At 40.1% G+C, this 17,239-nt stretch overlaps 1 protein-coding gene across 1 annotated transcript in view; it reads right to left on the bottom strand.

Moving 5' to 3' along the window:
* The window catches only part of mthfs (5,10-methenyltetrahydrofolate synthetase (5-formyltetrahydrofolate cyclo-ligase)), a 55,459-nt gene extending 42,321 nt beyond the window's left edge, over nt 1–13,138 (bottom strand). Inside the window, exon 1 of the mRNA XM_059952601.1 lies at nt 12,971–13,138. Within this exon, the coding sequence (XP_059808584.1) occupies nt 12,971–13,099 (129 nt within the window). The 5' untranslated portion in view covers nt 13,100–13,138. The remainder of the gene's footprint in view (nt 1–12,970) is intronic.
* Between the last annotated feature and the right edge of the window lie 4,101 nt (nt 13,139–17,239).

The following is a 17,239-nucleotide window of genomic DNA, read 5'->3' as shown; positions in this document are numbered from 1 at the left end:
AGCGAGGGGAATCATGTTTGGGAAGAGAGGAGAGGGAGCAGGAAGTACCAGAGATACATTCTGCAATGATTAATAAGTCAAACATTTGGAATCAAATGACACTGCCTGGTATCTCAGGGCGAGGTGTGTCTGCACCCGTACCACAACCCCTCCGGTACTCCTTCTCTGCCAGCTGTCCCACAGCACTCCACCCTCACCATCCCAAGATCTTTTGCTCCTGCCAGATTTTGACAAATACAGTACTGTGTAAAAGTCTTCGGCACCCCAGCTATATATAGGTGTCAAGACTTTTGCACAGTACTGTGTGTACAAAGTCACAAAGATGGAGCTTGAAGGAAGATTGTTTGAACTGATGCTGGCACTCACAGATTTGGTTAATCAAGATGGCATTGCGGTTTACAGGAATGGAAATCTAGCATTCATTTTGTCAATGACCAAAAAGGATCTTATATCTTCCTTCCTAATCCGCAAGATCTGTTTGCTCATGGGCATAAAAAGAAAGCATTTCATTTGTATCTTGCAATAAGTAAAGACATCCTTTACAGTCATAGAGTACTACAGCACAGAATTAGGCCCTTCCGAGTCAAACAGTTATTCTGCCTAGATCAGGGGTTCCCAGCCATTTTTATGCCATGGATCCCCTATCATTAACCAAGGAGTCCATGGATGTCAGGATGAGAATCCCTGACCTAGATCATGGACCTGCACCTAACCCATAGTCCTCCATACCCCCTCCTATCCCATCCATTATTCAAACAACTCTTAAATGTTGCGATCAAATCCACATCCACCACTTCTGCTGACAGCTCATTCCACACTCATAGCTCCCCCTGAGTGAAGATGTTCCCTTCAGGCTCCCCTTAAACCTTCCACCTTTCACCCTTAATCTATGAGCCCAATTGTACTCTCACCCAACTTCCGAACTGGACAGAGTACTCCAGATTGGGCCTCACTGAAGTTTTACACAACTTCAACATAACATCCCAACATAACATTCGGTTCTTTGTAGGAATGGAACCTGCTCTCGGGGTTTCACAACTGGCCATTATTCAAAGTGCCAAGAGCGCGGCCTAATAGCTCAGCGCACCTTCAGAGGACCAAGATCTCGGGGCTCTGCAAATAGGCAGATCAAAAGTCGGTGTCCCGGTAGGAGATCAGTGTGTCATGTGAGTCAGAAGATCTATGGCTATGCGTCCAGAGACCTGAGATCTTTGGGCACAGAGCTCGGAAAAAGCGACACAACAGACTTTTAACATTGTGAACCAGCGAATTGTTTGTTATGTCTCCCCTCACGTGTGAAACAGAGACACCTCTTTCTCCCTAATTAATGAGAGAGAGAGAGAGAGAGCCTGTGGTATGTCAAATACCTGGTGAACGAGTAGTCTTTGGAGTACTGCAAGTCTGTGTCTCTGCTGTTGCTTTGCTGTATGCTTGAGTGCTCGGTGGTGGGCACCACTGCTTTTCTTTGCTGGTGGGAGGAGGGGGATCATTGCTTGCTGCTGCTTACGCACAGGAGGGAGGAGAGCTGGGGGAAACTTTGGGGTTCTAACATTTAACTTTGTTCATTCTTTGGGGGCACTCCTCTGTTTTTGTGGATGGTTGCAAAGAAAAAAACATTTCAGGATATATATTGTATACATTTCTCTGACATTAAATGCACCTTTGGAACCTTGAAACCTTTGAATTCCTGCACAAAATGCTCTGATTTATGAAAGTCAATGCAATAAAGATTCTGTGGATGCGATAGAGACACGCAGATGGTATATTGCTTCCCAGGTGTCAGGGTCAAGAATGTCCCAAGTCGGTCTAAAGGGGGGAGGGTGAGCTGCCAGAAATATTGGTACATACTGGCATCAATGAAAAAAGTAGGAAAGGTGAGGAGGTCCTGAAGGGAGATTTTAAGGAGTTAGATAGAAAGCTGAAAAACAGGACCTGCAGGGTCGTAATCTCTGGATTGCTACCTGTGCCACATGCCTCTGAGGGTAAGAATAGTTGCATTTGGCAGATAAATGCATGGCTGAGAACTGGTGTATGGAGCAGAATTTCAGATTTCTGGATCATTGGGATCTCTTCTGGGGAAAGTACAACCTCTACAAAAGGGACGAGATACCCCTGAACCTGAGGGGGACCAATATCCTTGCAGGCAGGTTTGCTAAAGCTATTCAGGAGGGTTTAAACTACCATAAATTCCGGACTATAAGCCGCTACTTTTTTCCCACACTTTGAACACTGCGGCAACACTGCGGCCTATACTACGGTGCGGCTAATGCATGTTTTTTTTTCATACCTCCAAAAACATTTTGCCTCGTAACAGTAGACCAATAAAATTGATGAGTAGTTCACAGAGGTCCAATGAAATTGTACGATAAATCAAGCGCACTTTCACAATTAAATTATTGTAAATCAGTCATTTGTACTCACCCTCATCAACATGGAAATCACTCGAAGAAAAGCATATGATGCAGCTTTTAAGTTAAAGGTGATCAATCTGGCGGTTGAAGAAGGAAATCGAGCTGCTGCACATAATCTTGGCATAAATGAATCGATGGTGAGACGGTGGAGACGCCAGCGTGAAGAACTGAGTCAATGCAAAAAGACGACAAAAGCTTTCAGAGGTAATCATAGCAGATGGCCCGAACTTGAAAACTTTCTTGAAGACTGGGTTAACACACAGAGAGCAGGCGGCCGCGGTGTTTCCACCGTGCAGATCAGACTGAAGGCTAAAGCAATCGCCACCGAAATGAAAATCGAAGCTTTTAGAGGTGGGCCATCGTGGTGTTTTAGATTTATGAGACGAAAAGGCCTGTCCATCAGGGTACGCACGACTCTGTGTCAGCAGCTCCCTCCCGACACCACGAGGAAAAACTTGCTAACTTCCGCACATTCACTCAAAGATAGCGGAGAATTCCATCGGGCCAGATGATAACATAAATATGGATGAAGTACCTTTGACGTTTGACTTGCTTCTCACTCGGACTGTTAATAAAAAAGGTGACTCGTCCATCACACTGAAAACAAGTGGCCATGAGAGAACGCATTTTACTTGTGTTCTGAGCTGCACAGCATCCAAACTAAAGCTTCCACCGATGGTGATTTTTAAGTGGCTGACAATGCCAAAGGAAAAATTCCCAAAAGAAATCATGGTGAAAGTCAATAAAAAAGGTTGGATGATGGAGAGTCTAATGAAGGATTGGCTGAGAGAGTGCTACGCCAAGCGACCAGGGGGATTTTTTCACAGAAAAAAAGCATTGCTCGTTATGGACAGCATGAGGGGCCATATAACAGATTCAGTGAAAGCTGCCATCAAGAGTACAAACTCAATTCCAGCTGTGATTCCTGGGGGCACCACGAAGTATTTGCAGCCACCGGACATCAGCGTGAACCGGGCATTTAAAGTGGCGCTGCGCGTTGAGTGGGAGGCTTGGATGACGAGCGGCGAGAAATCTTTTACCAAAACAGGCCGCACGCGAAGAGCAACTTTAACTCAAGTCTGCCAGTGGATCCTAAATGCGTGGAGCCGTGTCACAACATCCACCATCACCAACAGGTTTCGAAAGGCTGGACTGCTGCGTGATGAAGAGGACCGCGTGCGCTCAAGTGAGAGCGACAACGAAGAGACTGAAGTGAGTGACGAGATCCCGAGGTTGTCCAATTCGGACACTGAAGAAGAGGACTTTGATGGTTTTAGTGCGCAGGAGGAAGATGAAGAAGGCGATCAATAACTTTTCCTGGTAGGCTGCAGTATATATATTTTTTTTACCAGTTGTTAGGAGATATTGGAATGTTGTTCGTGCACTGTTCAGTAAAAAAGTATACGCAACGTAATTTGTGTGTTACCGATACGTATGTATATTTAAAAGTAGCTGTGTTACAGGCACTGTCCGAAAAAAAGCATTTGCAATATGTATTTGTTTATGTTACCATATGGATTTAATTAAAAGTTAAAAAATCCTCACGTGTAATATCTTTCTGTGTAAGTATCTCATATTACAACGTGGGACACCTGCGGCTTAAAATCCGGTGCAGCCTGTACAAGTACAAAATTGATTTCCTTTCTAAAATTAGAGCGTGCGGCTTTTAATCAGGTGCATTCTGTAGTCCGGAATTTACGGTAATTTGACAGGGGATGGGAACTGAAGTGATAGGACTGAGGATGGAGCAGTTTGTTTACACAGAGAGGTAGTGTATAGTGAGACTGCTAGCAAGATAGGCTAGAGCAAAATTGCAGTCAACAGGATGAGTTGTAATGTAAAAGATGGCCAAAATTGAGAAGAGTAATGAATACAGAACTGAAGGTGTTAAATTTGAATGCACACAGTATGCAGAATAACGTTGATGAACTTGTAGCACAGTTACAGATCGGCAGGTATGACAATATGGTCACCACTGAGTTGTAGCTGGAAGATGATTATACAGTGCCTATAAAAGGATTCATTCCCCTTGTAAGTTTTCATGTTTTACAACATTGAATTACAGTGGATTTAATTCAGCTTTTTTGTCACTGATCAACAGAAAAAGACTCAAACTCTTCTCAGGCCTCAAGCCAGGTACAGGTAACAATTATAACCAATGTTTTGATGACAAACACTGCCATCATCTTCAAGGATAATGCCTGGGCATGTCTTGTCAGGTGATATTTATACCCCTGTATTCTGTCCCTCCTGATCGGTTAGTCCTCATCCCACCTTGTTTACAATCGAATTCTAGTTGTTCATCTTTGTTAAAATTCTTTCCTTCCACTTTTATTTCAATGACTTCCTTCACTAGGAGATCACAAAAGCCACTGGCATGGCACAGTAGTTTTGATTTCCTTCACCTTGTAGCCATTCTGTAAAACAGCCACCATCATGCCTCCCCAACGTGGAGCAGTTCTTTCTATTTTGATTAAATGTGCAAAAACTATTTTGGACCCAGAGAGTCTCAAAGAGAGAATAACGCACAATTTTCTACAGAATTACACATAACATTCCTACAGAATGGCTACTAGGTGAAGGAAATCCATTGGGCCTTTAAGAGGGCTGACGGAAAAACCAGGAAACCCAGCAACGAGGAACCCATGTCTACCGCCTGTCTTCTCCATATTTCCCACGGTTTCTGGAAAGATCACCAGGATCCTGAAGAAATACTGGATTAATATTATCCACAAACCTGTAAGGAAGCTCAAGTCACAGCTTATGCAGGTCAAAGATGACTTGGGACTCAAGGTCAGCAGGCATTTACAGGATTCCCTGACTAATCGGCCAGATGGAATGCTCAGTGGAAACCTACATCCAGGAGCACAGCAGGTTACCCAGAGAAATCAGCGGAGGCAGAACACTGCATTTGCAATGGCCATAGGATTGACTTGGTGGCACAAAACTACTGTGCCATGCCAATGGCATTTGAGACTGCCTAGTAAACAAAATTATTTCAAGTGAGTTTTTTTTCCAACAGGGGCTTTGTCTTTTCCTCTCTCCCATAAAGCTGTGACTGGTGAAGCACTCCGACAACAATCACTGTGTGTGCAGTCTCACCCAACTCAGTCACTGAACCTTGTAACACCTCCAGAGTTGTCTTAAGTCTCTTGGTGGCCTCCCTCATTATTCCCCTTCTTACATGGTCACTTAGTTTTTAAGGATGGCCTGTTGAGGCTTTCTAAGGCACTGATGAGCAGTTATGAGTCTATTATCAAAGAAAGGATTGGACATTAGAGAATGGTCAAAGGAAGTTCACAAAAATAATTCAGGGATTGTCGCATGAAGAGCATTTGATGGCTCTGGGCTTGTACTCACTTGAATTCAGAAGAAGGAGGAGAATCACATTGAGACCTATCGAATGTTGAAAGGCCTTGATAAGATTGGATGCATAGAGGATGTCTCCTATGGTGGGGTGTCTTGGAAAGAACAGTCTCAGAAGAGAGGGATGTCCATTTAGAACAGAGACGAAAGGAACATCTTTAGTCAGAGAATGAATCTGTGGAATTCATTATCACAGGTAGCTGTGGAGACCAAGTCATTGGGTAGCTTTAAGGCAGAGGTTGATAAAGATTATTGATTAGTCAAGGCACGGTCAGCTGGAGATGCTCATGGAGTGAGTACTGTTTTGGATTCGCTCCATAACCTTTACTTTTTTTAACTTTTGATCACCCTTATTCAGCTTATTTTTACCTATACCGAAAGTTTCTTTGTTAATTTTTTTTTTGGATTTACTGCCAAGAGTTTGTTGTGAACTTTTGAAGATATGCAAACAGAAATGTCTCTCAGGTCTAAGGGACGGGATCCCGGACGCAATCCGAACGGTAACGGAAAAAAGCAGGCTCCACCACAACAAACTCAATTAACTTTTGAATTGTTTATGGAGGTTTTGGATAAAAAATTTGCTGAACTACAACAATTTTTTAAAGAAGATATAAAGGCTTTGGTTAAGACGGTTAAGACGGATTCAGTAATTAAACAGCAACAAGCTCTTATCGCGTCTCTGCAAGAAGATGCTCGGAAGCGAGATTTGACTATTGAAAAACTGCAACAGGATTTAATTTCGACCATTAAGCTGATGGAAGCCCTTAAAGCCAAGAGTGACGATTTTGAGAATCGGTCCAGAAGACAGAACTTACGTATACTTGGTCTTCCTGACGGCATAGAAAAAGATCACCCTTAGAAATATTTTGCTCAACTTTTAAAAGAAGCGTTTCCGACGATTTTCCCGAATAAGCCTCCTTTATTGGATCGGGCAGATAGAATTCGGCGTCGATCACCGAGTGTTACAGACAAACTTTTGGTGGTAATTGTCCGGTTCCATTATGTACATGACAAAGAACAACTTATAAGAGCAGCTCGTCGAGCAGGAATGATTAAATTCAAAGAATTCTGCTTCCGCCTGGTCGAAGACTTTAGTCCTGACCTTTTAAAAAGAAGGCTTCTTTTTAAACCATTGATGGCTTGAATGTTATGAGAAAAATCTGAAACCTGCGCTTCTATACCCTGCGAAGCTCCGAATTTCTCCGTCGAATGCTCCACAACAGGTTTTCATTTCAACTTCAGAAGCGAGAAAATATCTGGAGGAGAACTTCCCTACTGCTACAGACATCAGTCTCTAATAAATAAACGATTCTGATCGTGTAAGATGGTTCTCGATCTCTTAAACCAGAATTAAAATCTGGTTATTGGTGTAGGTTCATCCTATACTTTATACTTAAGTTAAAGTGTGTTTGCATCATATTAATTGTTTTGCCTTACACACTTTAATCATTTAACTACATACTTGTCTATTAACTTTGTTCCTTCGAAGGTATATTTTTAATTCTTTGAAGGTGAATTTTCCTTTGATTAAAATGGTTTTTTGAAAAAGATTTTTGGTTTTGCTTAAGATGGCGTTATGTTTTTATTTTTTTCGTCTCTTCCCTACGATGCATTGCTTATCATAGCTTAAATATTTTTTGTTTCGTCTGGGCTAGAGCCCAATTTATAATTTTTTTTAGTGATTATATTTTTATTCTTTTTACAACTAACTATACTTAGAAATATGGTTTTTATTATAGCGATTTTAATTTTTAAAGTTGGGGTGATTCTTTTATATATATCCTTTATATATGGAGTGTTCTTCAGCTGACATGGGGGTAGGATTAGTCTTACTTCTTCTCTTTTTAAGTCATATTTTGGCTTTTTCTCTTTTTCTTGGGGGGTGGGGGGATGGTCTGTTTTCTAATTCTATTTTTTTTGTACCAGTTTGTGTTAGTTTTTTTAGTTGGGCTGTTTTTGAACTTCAAATATGTCTGTGTTGTCATCACTTCCGGGTCTTCTCATTACTTTTGTTCCTCTTCTGGGTGCATGAGTTTATAAGTTGGTTAACCCTTTCTATACCAAAGGGTTAATTATAGAATTATGGCTCAGAACATTAATTTTGTGTCTTGGAATACTAATGGTTTAACGAAAGAATTAAACGAAACTAAACGAAAGAAGATTTTCAAAGTATTCCAAAGACTTAATGCTCATATCATTTTTGTACAAGAAACTCATGTGAGGAAGGAGGACAAATTTCGTTTTTTTAGATTTTGGCGGGGTCAACAGTATCATGCAAATTCAAATGCTAAAGTAAAAGGAGTTTCAATTTTTATTGACTCCTCTATTTCATTTATTCAACATGATATTTTTTCGGATCGAATGGCAGATTTTTGTTAATTACGGGTTTACTTTGTAATAAAAAGGTTGCTTTGGTTAATGTTTATGCTCCAAATGTGGATTGTCCTGACTTTTTTAAGTCTTTATTTACTTCTTTACCCAATCTAAACAAATATAAGTTAATAATGGGTGGTGACTTTAATTGTTGTTTAAATCCTCTGATGGATAAATCTTTATCTATTCAGACCTTACCTAATAAGTCGGCCACTTGTATTAACTCTTTTTTGACTGACAATGGAGTTTTTGATATTTGGAGATTCCGGCATCCTAATGACAAAGAGTTTTCTTATTTCTCACATGTTTATCAATCTTATTCGAGAATTGATTATTTTTTTGTAGACTCTTGTTTTATTCCATTGGTAATCGGTTGTAACTATGATATTATAGCTATCTCTGATCATGCTCCATTATTACTTTCTATGAAATTTACGGATACAGCTTCTAATGCTAGACAATGGCGATTTGACTCTACCTTGTTGCAAGACTCTGACTTCATAAAATTTATGGAGGAGCAGATTGACTTCTTCTTTTCAACTAATTCTACAGATGATATTTCCTGCGGAACACTTTGGGACACTTTTAAAGCGTATATACGTGGGCAGATTATTTCTTATTCTGTTGGTTTGAGGAAACGTACTAAGATGGAAACTCTTTTATTGGTTGATAAAATTAAAGAGATTGATAAGAAATATTCGATTGCTCCTAGTAAGGAGCTTTACAAACAAAGGGTTGAACTTCAAATGGAACATAGTTTATTACTTACATCCTCGATTGAAAATCAATTAATGAAAACTAAATCTGATTTTTATATACATAGTGATAAATCTGGTAAACTGTTAGCTAGTCAATTGAAGAATGCTTTGGTTAAACATCAAATCACTAAGATTGGTCAGCAGAATGGGAATCTGACAGTTAATCATGATGAGATAAATAAGGCATTTCAAGATTTCTATACCTCCCTGTATCAATCTGAATTTCCTCAAGATCATAATACCATGTCTGATTTTCTTGGGAAATTAAATTTTCCAAGGTTATCATCTGATGATCTTTTGATATTGGATACTCCTATTACGGATGTAGAAATTAAGGGGGCTATTTCCTCAATGAATTCTGGGAAAGCACCGGGTCCAGATGGTTATACAGTTGAATTTTTTAAATTTTTTTCCGCTACTCTTTCCCCTTAGTTAGGTAAGGTTTTTGAGGAAGCCATTAGATTGGGGAATTTGCCACAATCTTTTTACAGAGCTTCCATTTCTCTAATATTGAAGAAAGATAAAGACCCTACTAACTGTGCTTCTTATAGACCTATATCTTTATTGAATGTAGACTCCAAGATTTTTTCCAAGTTACTGGCATCTAGATTGGAGAAGGTATTACCCAAAATTATTTCAGATGATCAAACTGGTTTTATTAAAAATCGTTATTCTTTTTTTAACATTAGGAGATTGTTGAATATTATTTATACTCCCTCACATGACACTTCAGAATGCGTGATTTCATTAGATGCGGAGAAAGCATTTGATAGAGTTGAATGGCCTTATTTATTTAATGTGTTGGAGAAGTTTAATTTTAGTCCAATATTTATATCATGGATCAAATTGATTTATCATACTCCAGTAGCCTCAGTGTTTACCAATAATCAAAGATCTCCCTTTTTTCACCTATTTCGAGACAAGGATGTCCTCTTAGTCCATTACTATTTAACACTGCCTTAGAACCTTTGGCAATTGCCATCAGACAATCACAGGATATTTTGGGTATTAATCGTGGGACAGATATTCATAAGTTATCTTTGTATGCAGATGATTTATTACTATTCATTTCTAACCCGGAGAAATCCATTCCAGCAGTTTTATCATTATTGGCTCAATTTAGTGAGTTTTCTGGGTATAAGTTAAATCTTAATAAAAGTGAATTGTTTCCGTTGAATAAACGGGTCCCAATTTACGGAAATTTACCTTTTAAATTAGTTAATGACTCTATTTAGGGATCAAAATCACAAAAAACCATAAAGATTTATTTAGATTTAATTTTTTACCCTTAATTGATCAGATTAAAGGTTTGTTTACTAAGTGGTCACCTTTATCTTTATCCCTAATAGGTAGGATTAATGCTATTAAGATGGTTATTTTACCTAAGTTTTTATATATTTTTCAAGCGATACCAATTTTTATTCCGAAATCCTTTTTTTACTAATGTTGACTCTAAAATTTCTTCATATATATGGCAGAATAAAAATCCCAGGTTAGGTAAAACATATTTACAGAAGACAAAAAAGGAAGGCGGGTTAGCATTACCTAATTTCAGATTTTACTATTGGGCAGTTAATATTAGATATTTGTTATGTTGGTTGAAAGATGGGGGTGGATCTTTTGGCCCTTGTTGGGTGAGTTTAAAAACTAAATCGGTATCAGCTTATGCTCTGGGTTCTATTTTAGGGACTTCTCTCCCTTTTGCTCTTTCTAAATTGCTGAAACGAATTGACAACCCGATAGTTAAACATACTTTGCGTATATGGTTTCAATTTCGGAGATTTTTTGGGTTGACTCAATTCGTTTTAAATAGTCCTATTGTATCTAATTGTTTTTTTCACCCTTCCATTATAGATCAAGCTTATTCGGCTTGGAAAACTAAGGGATTACTAAGATTTTCTGATTTATTTTTAGACAATTGTTTCATGTCTTTTGAGCAATTATCCAACAAATATAACTTGCCTAGATTTCATTTTTTTAGATATTTACAGATTAGACATTTTTTAAGTTCTGTACTCTCTACGTTTCCAAATTTTGTGCCTTCAGATATTTTGGAGAGTTTATTTGAATTAGACCCTTTTCAAAAAGGGCTTATTTCAAAACTTTATAATATAATTATGAAGATGCGTTCAGAGCCTCTTTATAAGACTAAAAAGGATTGGGAAAGAGAGCTTAGTCTTAGTATTTCTAGTGAGAATTGGGACAGAATTCTTCAATTAGTTAATACATCATCGTTATGTGCCAAACATTCATTAATACAATTTAAGGTCGTACATAGGGCCCATATGTCCAAGGATAAATTAGCTAATTTTTACTCTCATATTAGTCCTATTTGTGATAGATGTCATTCTGAATTTGCGTCTTTAACTCATATGTTTTGGTCGTGTTCATTTTTGGAGAAATATTGGAAAGATATTTTTGAAATTATTTCTGCGGTTTTGAATATCGATTTACCTCATCCTATTAACGCAATTTTTGGTTTACCAATGTTAGACTCACTGCATTTATCTTCTTCTGCCCGTCGAATGATTGCATTTCTAACTCTGATGGCTAGAAGATCTATATTGTTGAATTGGAAAGAAATTAATCCTCCCACTGTATTTAATTGGTTCTCTCAAACTATGTTATGTTTAAATTTAGAAAAAATTAGAAGTGGTACTTTTGAGACTTCTATTAAATTTGAAAAGTTATGGAGACCATTTATTCAACATTTTCATATGATGTAATATGACCCTGTGCCAAGTTCATTTGATTTCCCAGCTTTTAGCTTATGTATTTTGAGAGGACCGGAAGTGACGGCATTGATGAATACTTATTTTTGTGAGATATTATAAACAGCCCCCTTTTTTTTCTCTTTTTTTTTGCTTCTTTTTTCTTCTATATTACTTATTAGTTATAGTTATTAGATTAGATTAGCTAGTTTTGCATTATATAAATTTTTTTTGTTTTTTTTTCTTTCTTTTTTCTGTTTTCTTTATATCATACATTATGAAATATTTAGACTTACTATGTTCATACATATATTTTATGGCTTATGTCTTGGTAAACTCATTTATATTGTAACTATTATGTATGTTTTTTTCATATGTAATGGAATTTGTATGTTGGCAATTTCTTTATCAATATATCATTTGTATTCTGTCCATATTACTAATATTAATAAAAAGATTTAGAAAGAAAAAAGATTAGTCAAGGCATGAGAGGTTATGAAGAGAAACCAGGAGACTGCGGCTGAGTGGGCAATGGAACAACCGTGATGAAACGGTGGTGCAGACTCGATGCACCAAACGGCCTAATTCTGCTCCTATATCTTAAGATCTTAAAAGAAAATATGTCATCAGTATTGAGTTTGAACAGAAGAAATAAACATGAGCAATTTTTATTACTGCCACAAAACAATTGTAATTATTTAGAAATTAATTGCATCCGTGAGGATAGCATGGTTTATGTATTCTACGTGGACTACAGTAAGAATTTTACAGAGGCAAAAAAATGAGCCCACAGAATCCACACAATTTGGTGGCATAGGGCCAAGGCTTGTCATGTGTACTAACAATCAGAATGGGAATGAGTGATGGACGTAGGATTGACAACACTGCAAATGACACAAGAATTGGTGCTGCTGTTGTAGAGGTGGCCAGCTGTTCGGCCCACTACAATCATGCCAAACTTTCAGTCCTGATGAAGAATCTCGATTGGTCTTTTCCCTCCATTGGCATTCACCTCGCAGTATGCCTGACCTGCGGAGTCCCTCGAGCATTCCATCTACACTAATCCAATTTACCCATAGTTAGGGCCGTGTCCTTCTAGATTTTGCATATTTAATAAACGCTAGCATTAAGGAGCATTATTTTCAGTGAGGAATAATTTTGTGGGTGAAAGGGGCAAGGAGTGACAGATCCCTAAACGTATGAGGAACGACTGTTAAGACGAGGCATACTCTTGAGCGTCGGTGCACAAGCCCCAGGTCGCTGAGGTTGGCGACACAGGGAAATAAGACACACGAGTGGCCCACTGAATAAGCAGACCAGCCCAGAAGGGCTGGCCGGACGCCATACTCACCCGCCGGCTCACAGCCACCGACTGCCTGTGCTTCTCGGCGTCACTCAGCGCCGCTACCCTCCGCTTCATCTCCAGGCGTAAGGCCTTCTTGGCGGCCCGTAACGCGGCCATGTCCCCATGGCAGTCCATCAGCACCGAGGCCCCGCCCAACGCGCGCCCGTGTGCACGCCCCCTTGCGCCCCCGCGAACGCGCACGGGCGCAACTTCCTCGCGACCCACGCCGCGCCACGGGCTCGGGGGCGCGCCTCGTTTTTCCTCTTGCCGGGATCTTTTAATGTTTTCCAGATTGTCCAGTTTCAATTTAACGTTGTGGTCTTGTTGCTGTTGATTATGATAGCCAGTGTTTCAATGCCATGTCTCACACACCTTTACTCATCTCCCTCTTTACAAAGACTCCCATTTATCTGTGTATCACTGTCCTTCCTCAGATTTACTCCAGTCCGAAACTACCTGTCCACTAAGATGCTCCTGTCAGTTATGGTGTGGTGTGGCCAAATTAGTTACCAGTTAAGGGTCTAAGTTTCCTTTTGTCACCTAGGAGATTTCAACTTTAGTTGATATATTTATGTTTTTAAAAGTGCCATTTTTGTTTGAACCCAGTGTCATCCTATTGTTCAGAACAGATCTGTGAGATTCTCACTAGCAGAAGTAAATTAGTATTAACCAAACCCAAATTTATGCCTTTCACAATATTGGTCAGGTAAACCCTGGCTCCAACTCAAACAAAAAGAGCTAACAGAACTTTGAACAGAAATCTACAGCACATTACACGCCCTTGGCCCATAATATTGTGCCGATCATGCAACTTACTCTAGAAACTACTTAGAACTTCCCCTACTGCATAGCCCTGTATTTTTTTAAGCTCCATGTAGCTCCAGCTAAGAGTCTCTTTAAAGACCCTCAACAACACACACAATATGCTGGTAGAACACAGCAGGCTAGGCAGCATCTATAGGGAGAAGCGATGTCGACGTTTCGGGCCAAGACTCTTCGTCAGGACTAACCGAAAGGAAAGATAGTAAGAGATTTAAAAGTAGAGGGGGGAGGGGGAAATGCAAAATGATAGGAGAAGACTGGAGGGGGTGGGATGAAGCTAAGAGCTGGAAAGGTGATTGGCGAAAGTGATACAGAGCTGGAGAAGGGAAAGGATCATGGGACGGGAGGCCTCAGGAGAAAGAAAGGAGGGGGGGAAACACCAGAGGGAGATGGAGAACAGGCAAACAACTAAATATGTCAGGGATGGGGTAAGAAGGGGAGGAGGGGCATTAACGGAAGTTAGAGGGTCTTTAAAGACCCTATTGTCTCCGCCTCCACCACCATTGCGCCCACCGTTCTCTGTGAAAAACTTACCCCTGACATCTCTGTACCTGCTTCCAAGCAGCTTAAAACTGTACCCTGTCGTGATAGCTATTTCAGCCCTGGGAAAAAGCTTCTGACTATCCACACGATCAATGCCTCTCATCATCTTGTACACCTCTATCAGGTCACCTCTCATCCCCCGTCGCTCCAAGGAGAAAAGGTCAAGTTCACTCAATGTACTCTCATAAGGCATGTTCTCCAATCCAGGCAATGTCCTTGTAAATCTCTTCTGCACTCTCTCTATAGTATCCACATCCTTCCTATAGTTGGGTGACCAGAACTCCAAGTGGGGTCTGACCAAGGTCTTATATAGCTTTAACATTACATCACAGCTCTTGAACTCAGTCGCATGGTTGATGAATGCGAACACGCCATACATCTTCTTAACCACAGAGTCAACCTGTGCAGCAGCTTGGAGTGTCCTTTGGCCACGGACCCCAAGATCCCTCTGATCCTCCACACTGCCAAGAGTCATACCATTAATATTATATTCTGTCTTCAAATTTGACCTACCAACATGAGCCACTTTACACCTATCTGGGTTGAATTCCATCTGCCACTCCTCAGTCCAGTTCTGCATCCTATCGATGTCCCACTGTAACCTCTGACAACCCTTCAAACTATCCACAACACCCCAACCTTTGTTTCATCAGCAAACTTAATAACCGATTTCCTCATCCAGGTCATTTATAAAAATCACAAAGAGTAAGGGTCCCAGAACAGATCCCTGCAGAACACCATTGGTCACCATCCTCCAAGCAGAATATGAACAATTTACAACCACTTTCTGCCTTCTGTTTTGGATTTTGGATCCCCTTGGATCCCATGCCTCCTTACCTTCTGAATGAGCTTTGCATGGGGAACCTTATCAAATGCCTGACTGAAATCTACATACACTACATCTACTGCTCTACCTTCATCAATGTGCTTAGTCACATCCTCAAAAAATTCAATCAGGCTCTTAAGGCATGACCTGCCTTTGACAAAGCCATGCTGGCTATTCCTAATCATATTATGCCTCTCCAAATGTTCATAAATCCTGCCTCTCAGGATCTTCTCCAACAACTAGCCCACCACTGAAGTCAGACTAGCTGGTCTATAATTTCCTTGAACAAGGAACAACATTTGCAACCCTCCAATCCTCCAGTACTTGCCCCGTCCCTATTGATGATGTAATGATCATTGTCAGAGACTCAGCAATCTCCTCCCTCACTTCCCACATTAGCCTGGGTACATCTCTTCCGCACTCAGCAACTTATCTAACTTAATGCTTTTCAAAAGCTCTAGCACATCCTCTTTCTTAATGTCTATACACTCAAGCATTTTAGTCCACTGTGAGTCATCCCCACAATTATCAAGTTCCTTTTCCCTGATGAAAACTAAAGCAAAGTATTCATTAAGGACCTCTGCTATCTCCACCAACTCCAACCACGTTTCCACTATCACTCTTGATTGGTCCAATTCTCACACGGCTCATCTTGCTGCTCTTCACATGAAGGCCTTCGGGTTTTCTTTAATCCTGCTCACCAAGGCCTTCTCATGGCCCCTTCTAGCTCTCCTAATTTCATTCCTAAGTTCCTTCCTGGCAACCTTGTAATTTTCTAGAGCTCTAACAATAAGTAGTTTCTTGAACCTTTTCTTTTCTTCTTATATAGATTTTCCACATACATTGTACACCACGGTACTTTTACCCTACCATCCTTTCCTGCCTCAATGGAACACACCTATGTTCCCTGAACATTTGCCACATTTCTGTCATGCATTTCCCTGAGAACATCTGCTCCCAAGTTTCTGCCTAAATAGCATCATATTTCCCCTACCCCAATTAAATGTTTTCCCAAATTGTCTGCTCCTATCCATCTCCAGCGCTATGGTAAAGGAGATAGACTTGTGATCACTACCTCCAAAATTATTGTACTATTACAGAATCTGCCCCCCTATCTGTTCCTTGATGTCTCTGTTACTATTGGGGGCTATAAAAAAACACCTAGAAGAGTTATTGCCCCTCTTCCTGATTCTGACTTACACGCACACTGACTCAGTAGACAATCCCTCCATGATTTCCTCCTTTTCTACAGCCGTGATACTATCCCTGATTAGCAATGCCACTGCCCCATTTCTTCTTCCTCCCTCCCTGTCCTTTTTAAAACATCTAAAGCCTGGCACACTCAGCAGCCATTCCTGCCCCTGAGACATCCAAGTCTGTAACGGCCACAACGTCATAGTTCCACGATTTGATCCATGCTCTTAAGTTCATCCACTTTGTTTATGATACTCTTTGCATTAAAGTAGACACATCTCAAACCATCAGACTGACTGCATCTTTGCTCTAACATCTGCCTATCCTTCCTCACAAACTCCCCACAAGCTGTCACTACTTGTGCGCCAACCATCCTGTCCTCTGCCTCTTCACTTCGGTTCCCACTAACCCTAATTCTAAACATTATATCATAATGCAAACTGCACATCAGATTTAACAAAAACAAACACACACAAGATTTAACAAAATGGTAATGTGCAGAGGCTATGAAGTCTGGGGTTGTCTGCACTGACTGTGAAAAGTTAAAGCATTACTTAATATGTTTTCAAAATTATAGAGTACGGAGTAATTGAAAAAAGATTGGCAGAAAGGTCAATAACCAGAGATTCAAATAATCAACACAGGTATCAAGGGTATGGGATTTTTTTTACACTGCATGCTGAAGGTAGAGAGAGATTATTGAATGTTTGCAGGGACGGACCGAGACTGCAAAGTACTGGGTAACTCTTTCTCAGATCCAACATATATGATGCTTGTTTTATGTAGGTAGGTCCTGCTAAGCAAAGTACAGGCCAGAAGCTAAACATTCAATCACATCAATGTTGGGCATTGAAGAGATGGTTGCAGACACAACCAGCTTTGGGATATCG

Source organism: Hypanus sabinus, chromosome 28 (assembly GCF_030144855.1).
Source record: "Hypanus sabinus isolate sHypSab1 chromosome 28, sHypSab1.hap1, whole genome shotgun sequence".
Lineage (NCBI taxonomy): Eukaryota > Metazoa > Chordata > Chondrichthyes > Myliobatiformes > Dasyatidae > Hypanus > Hypanus sabinus.
Note: the sequence above shows the minus strand (reverse complement) of the source record. Positions and strands in the feature narration are given on the sequence as shown.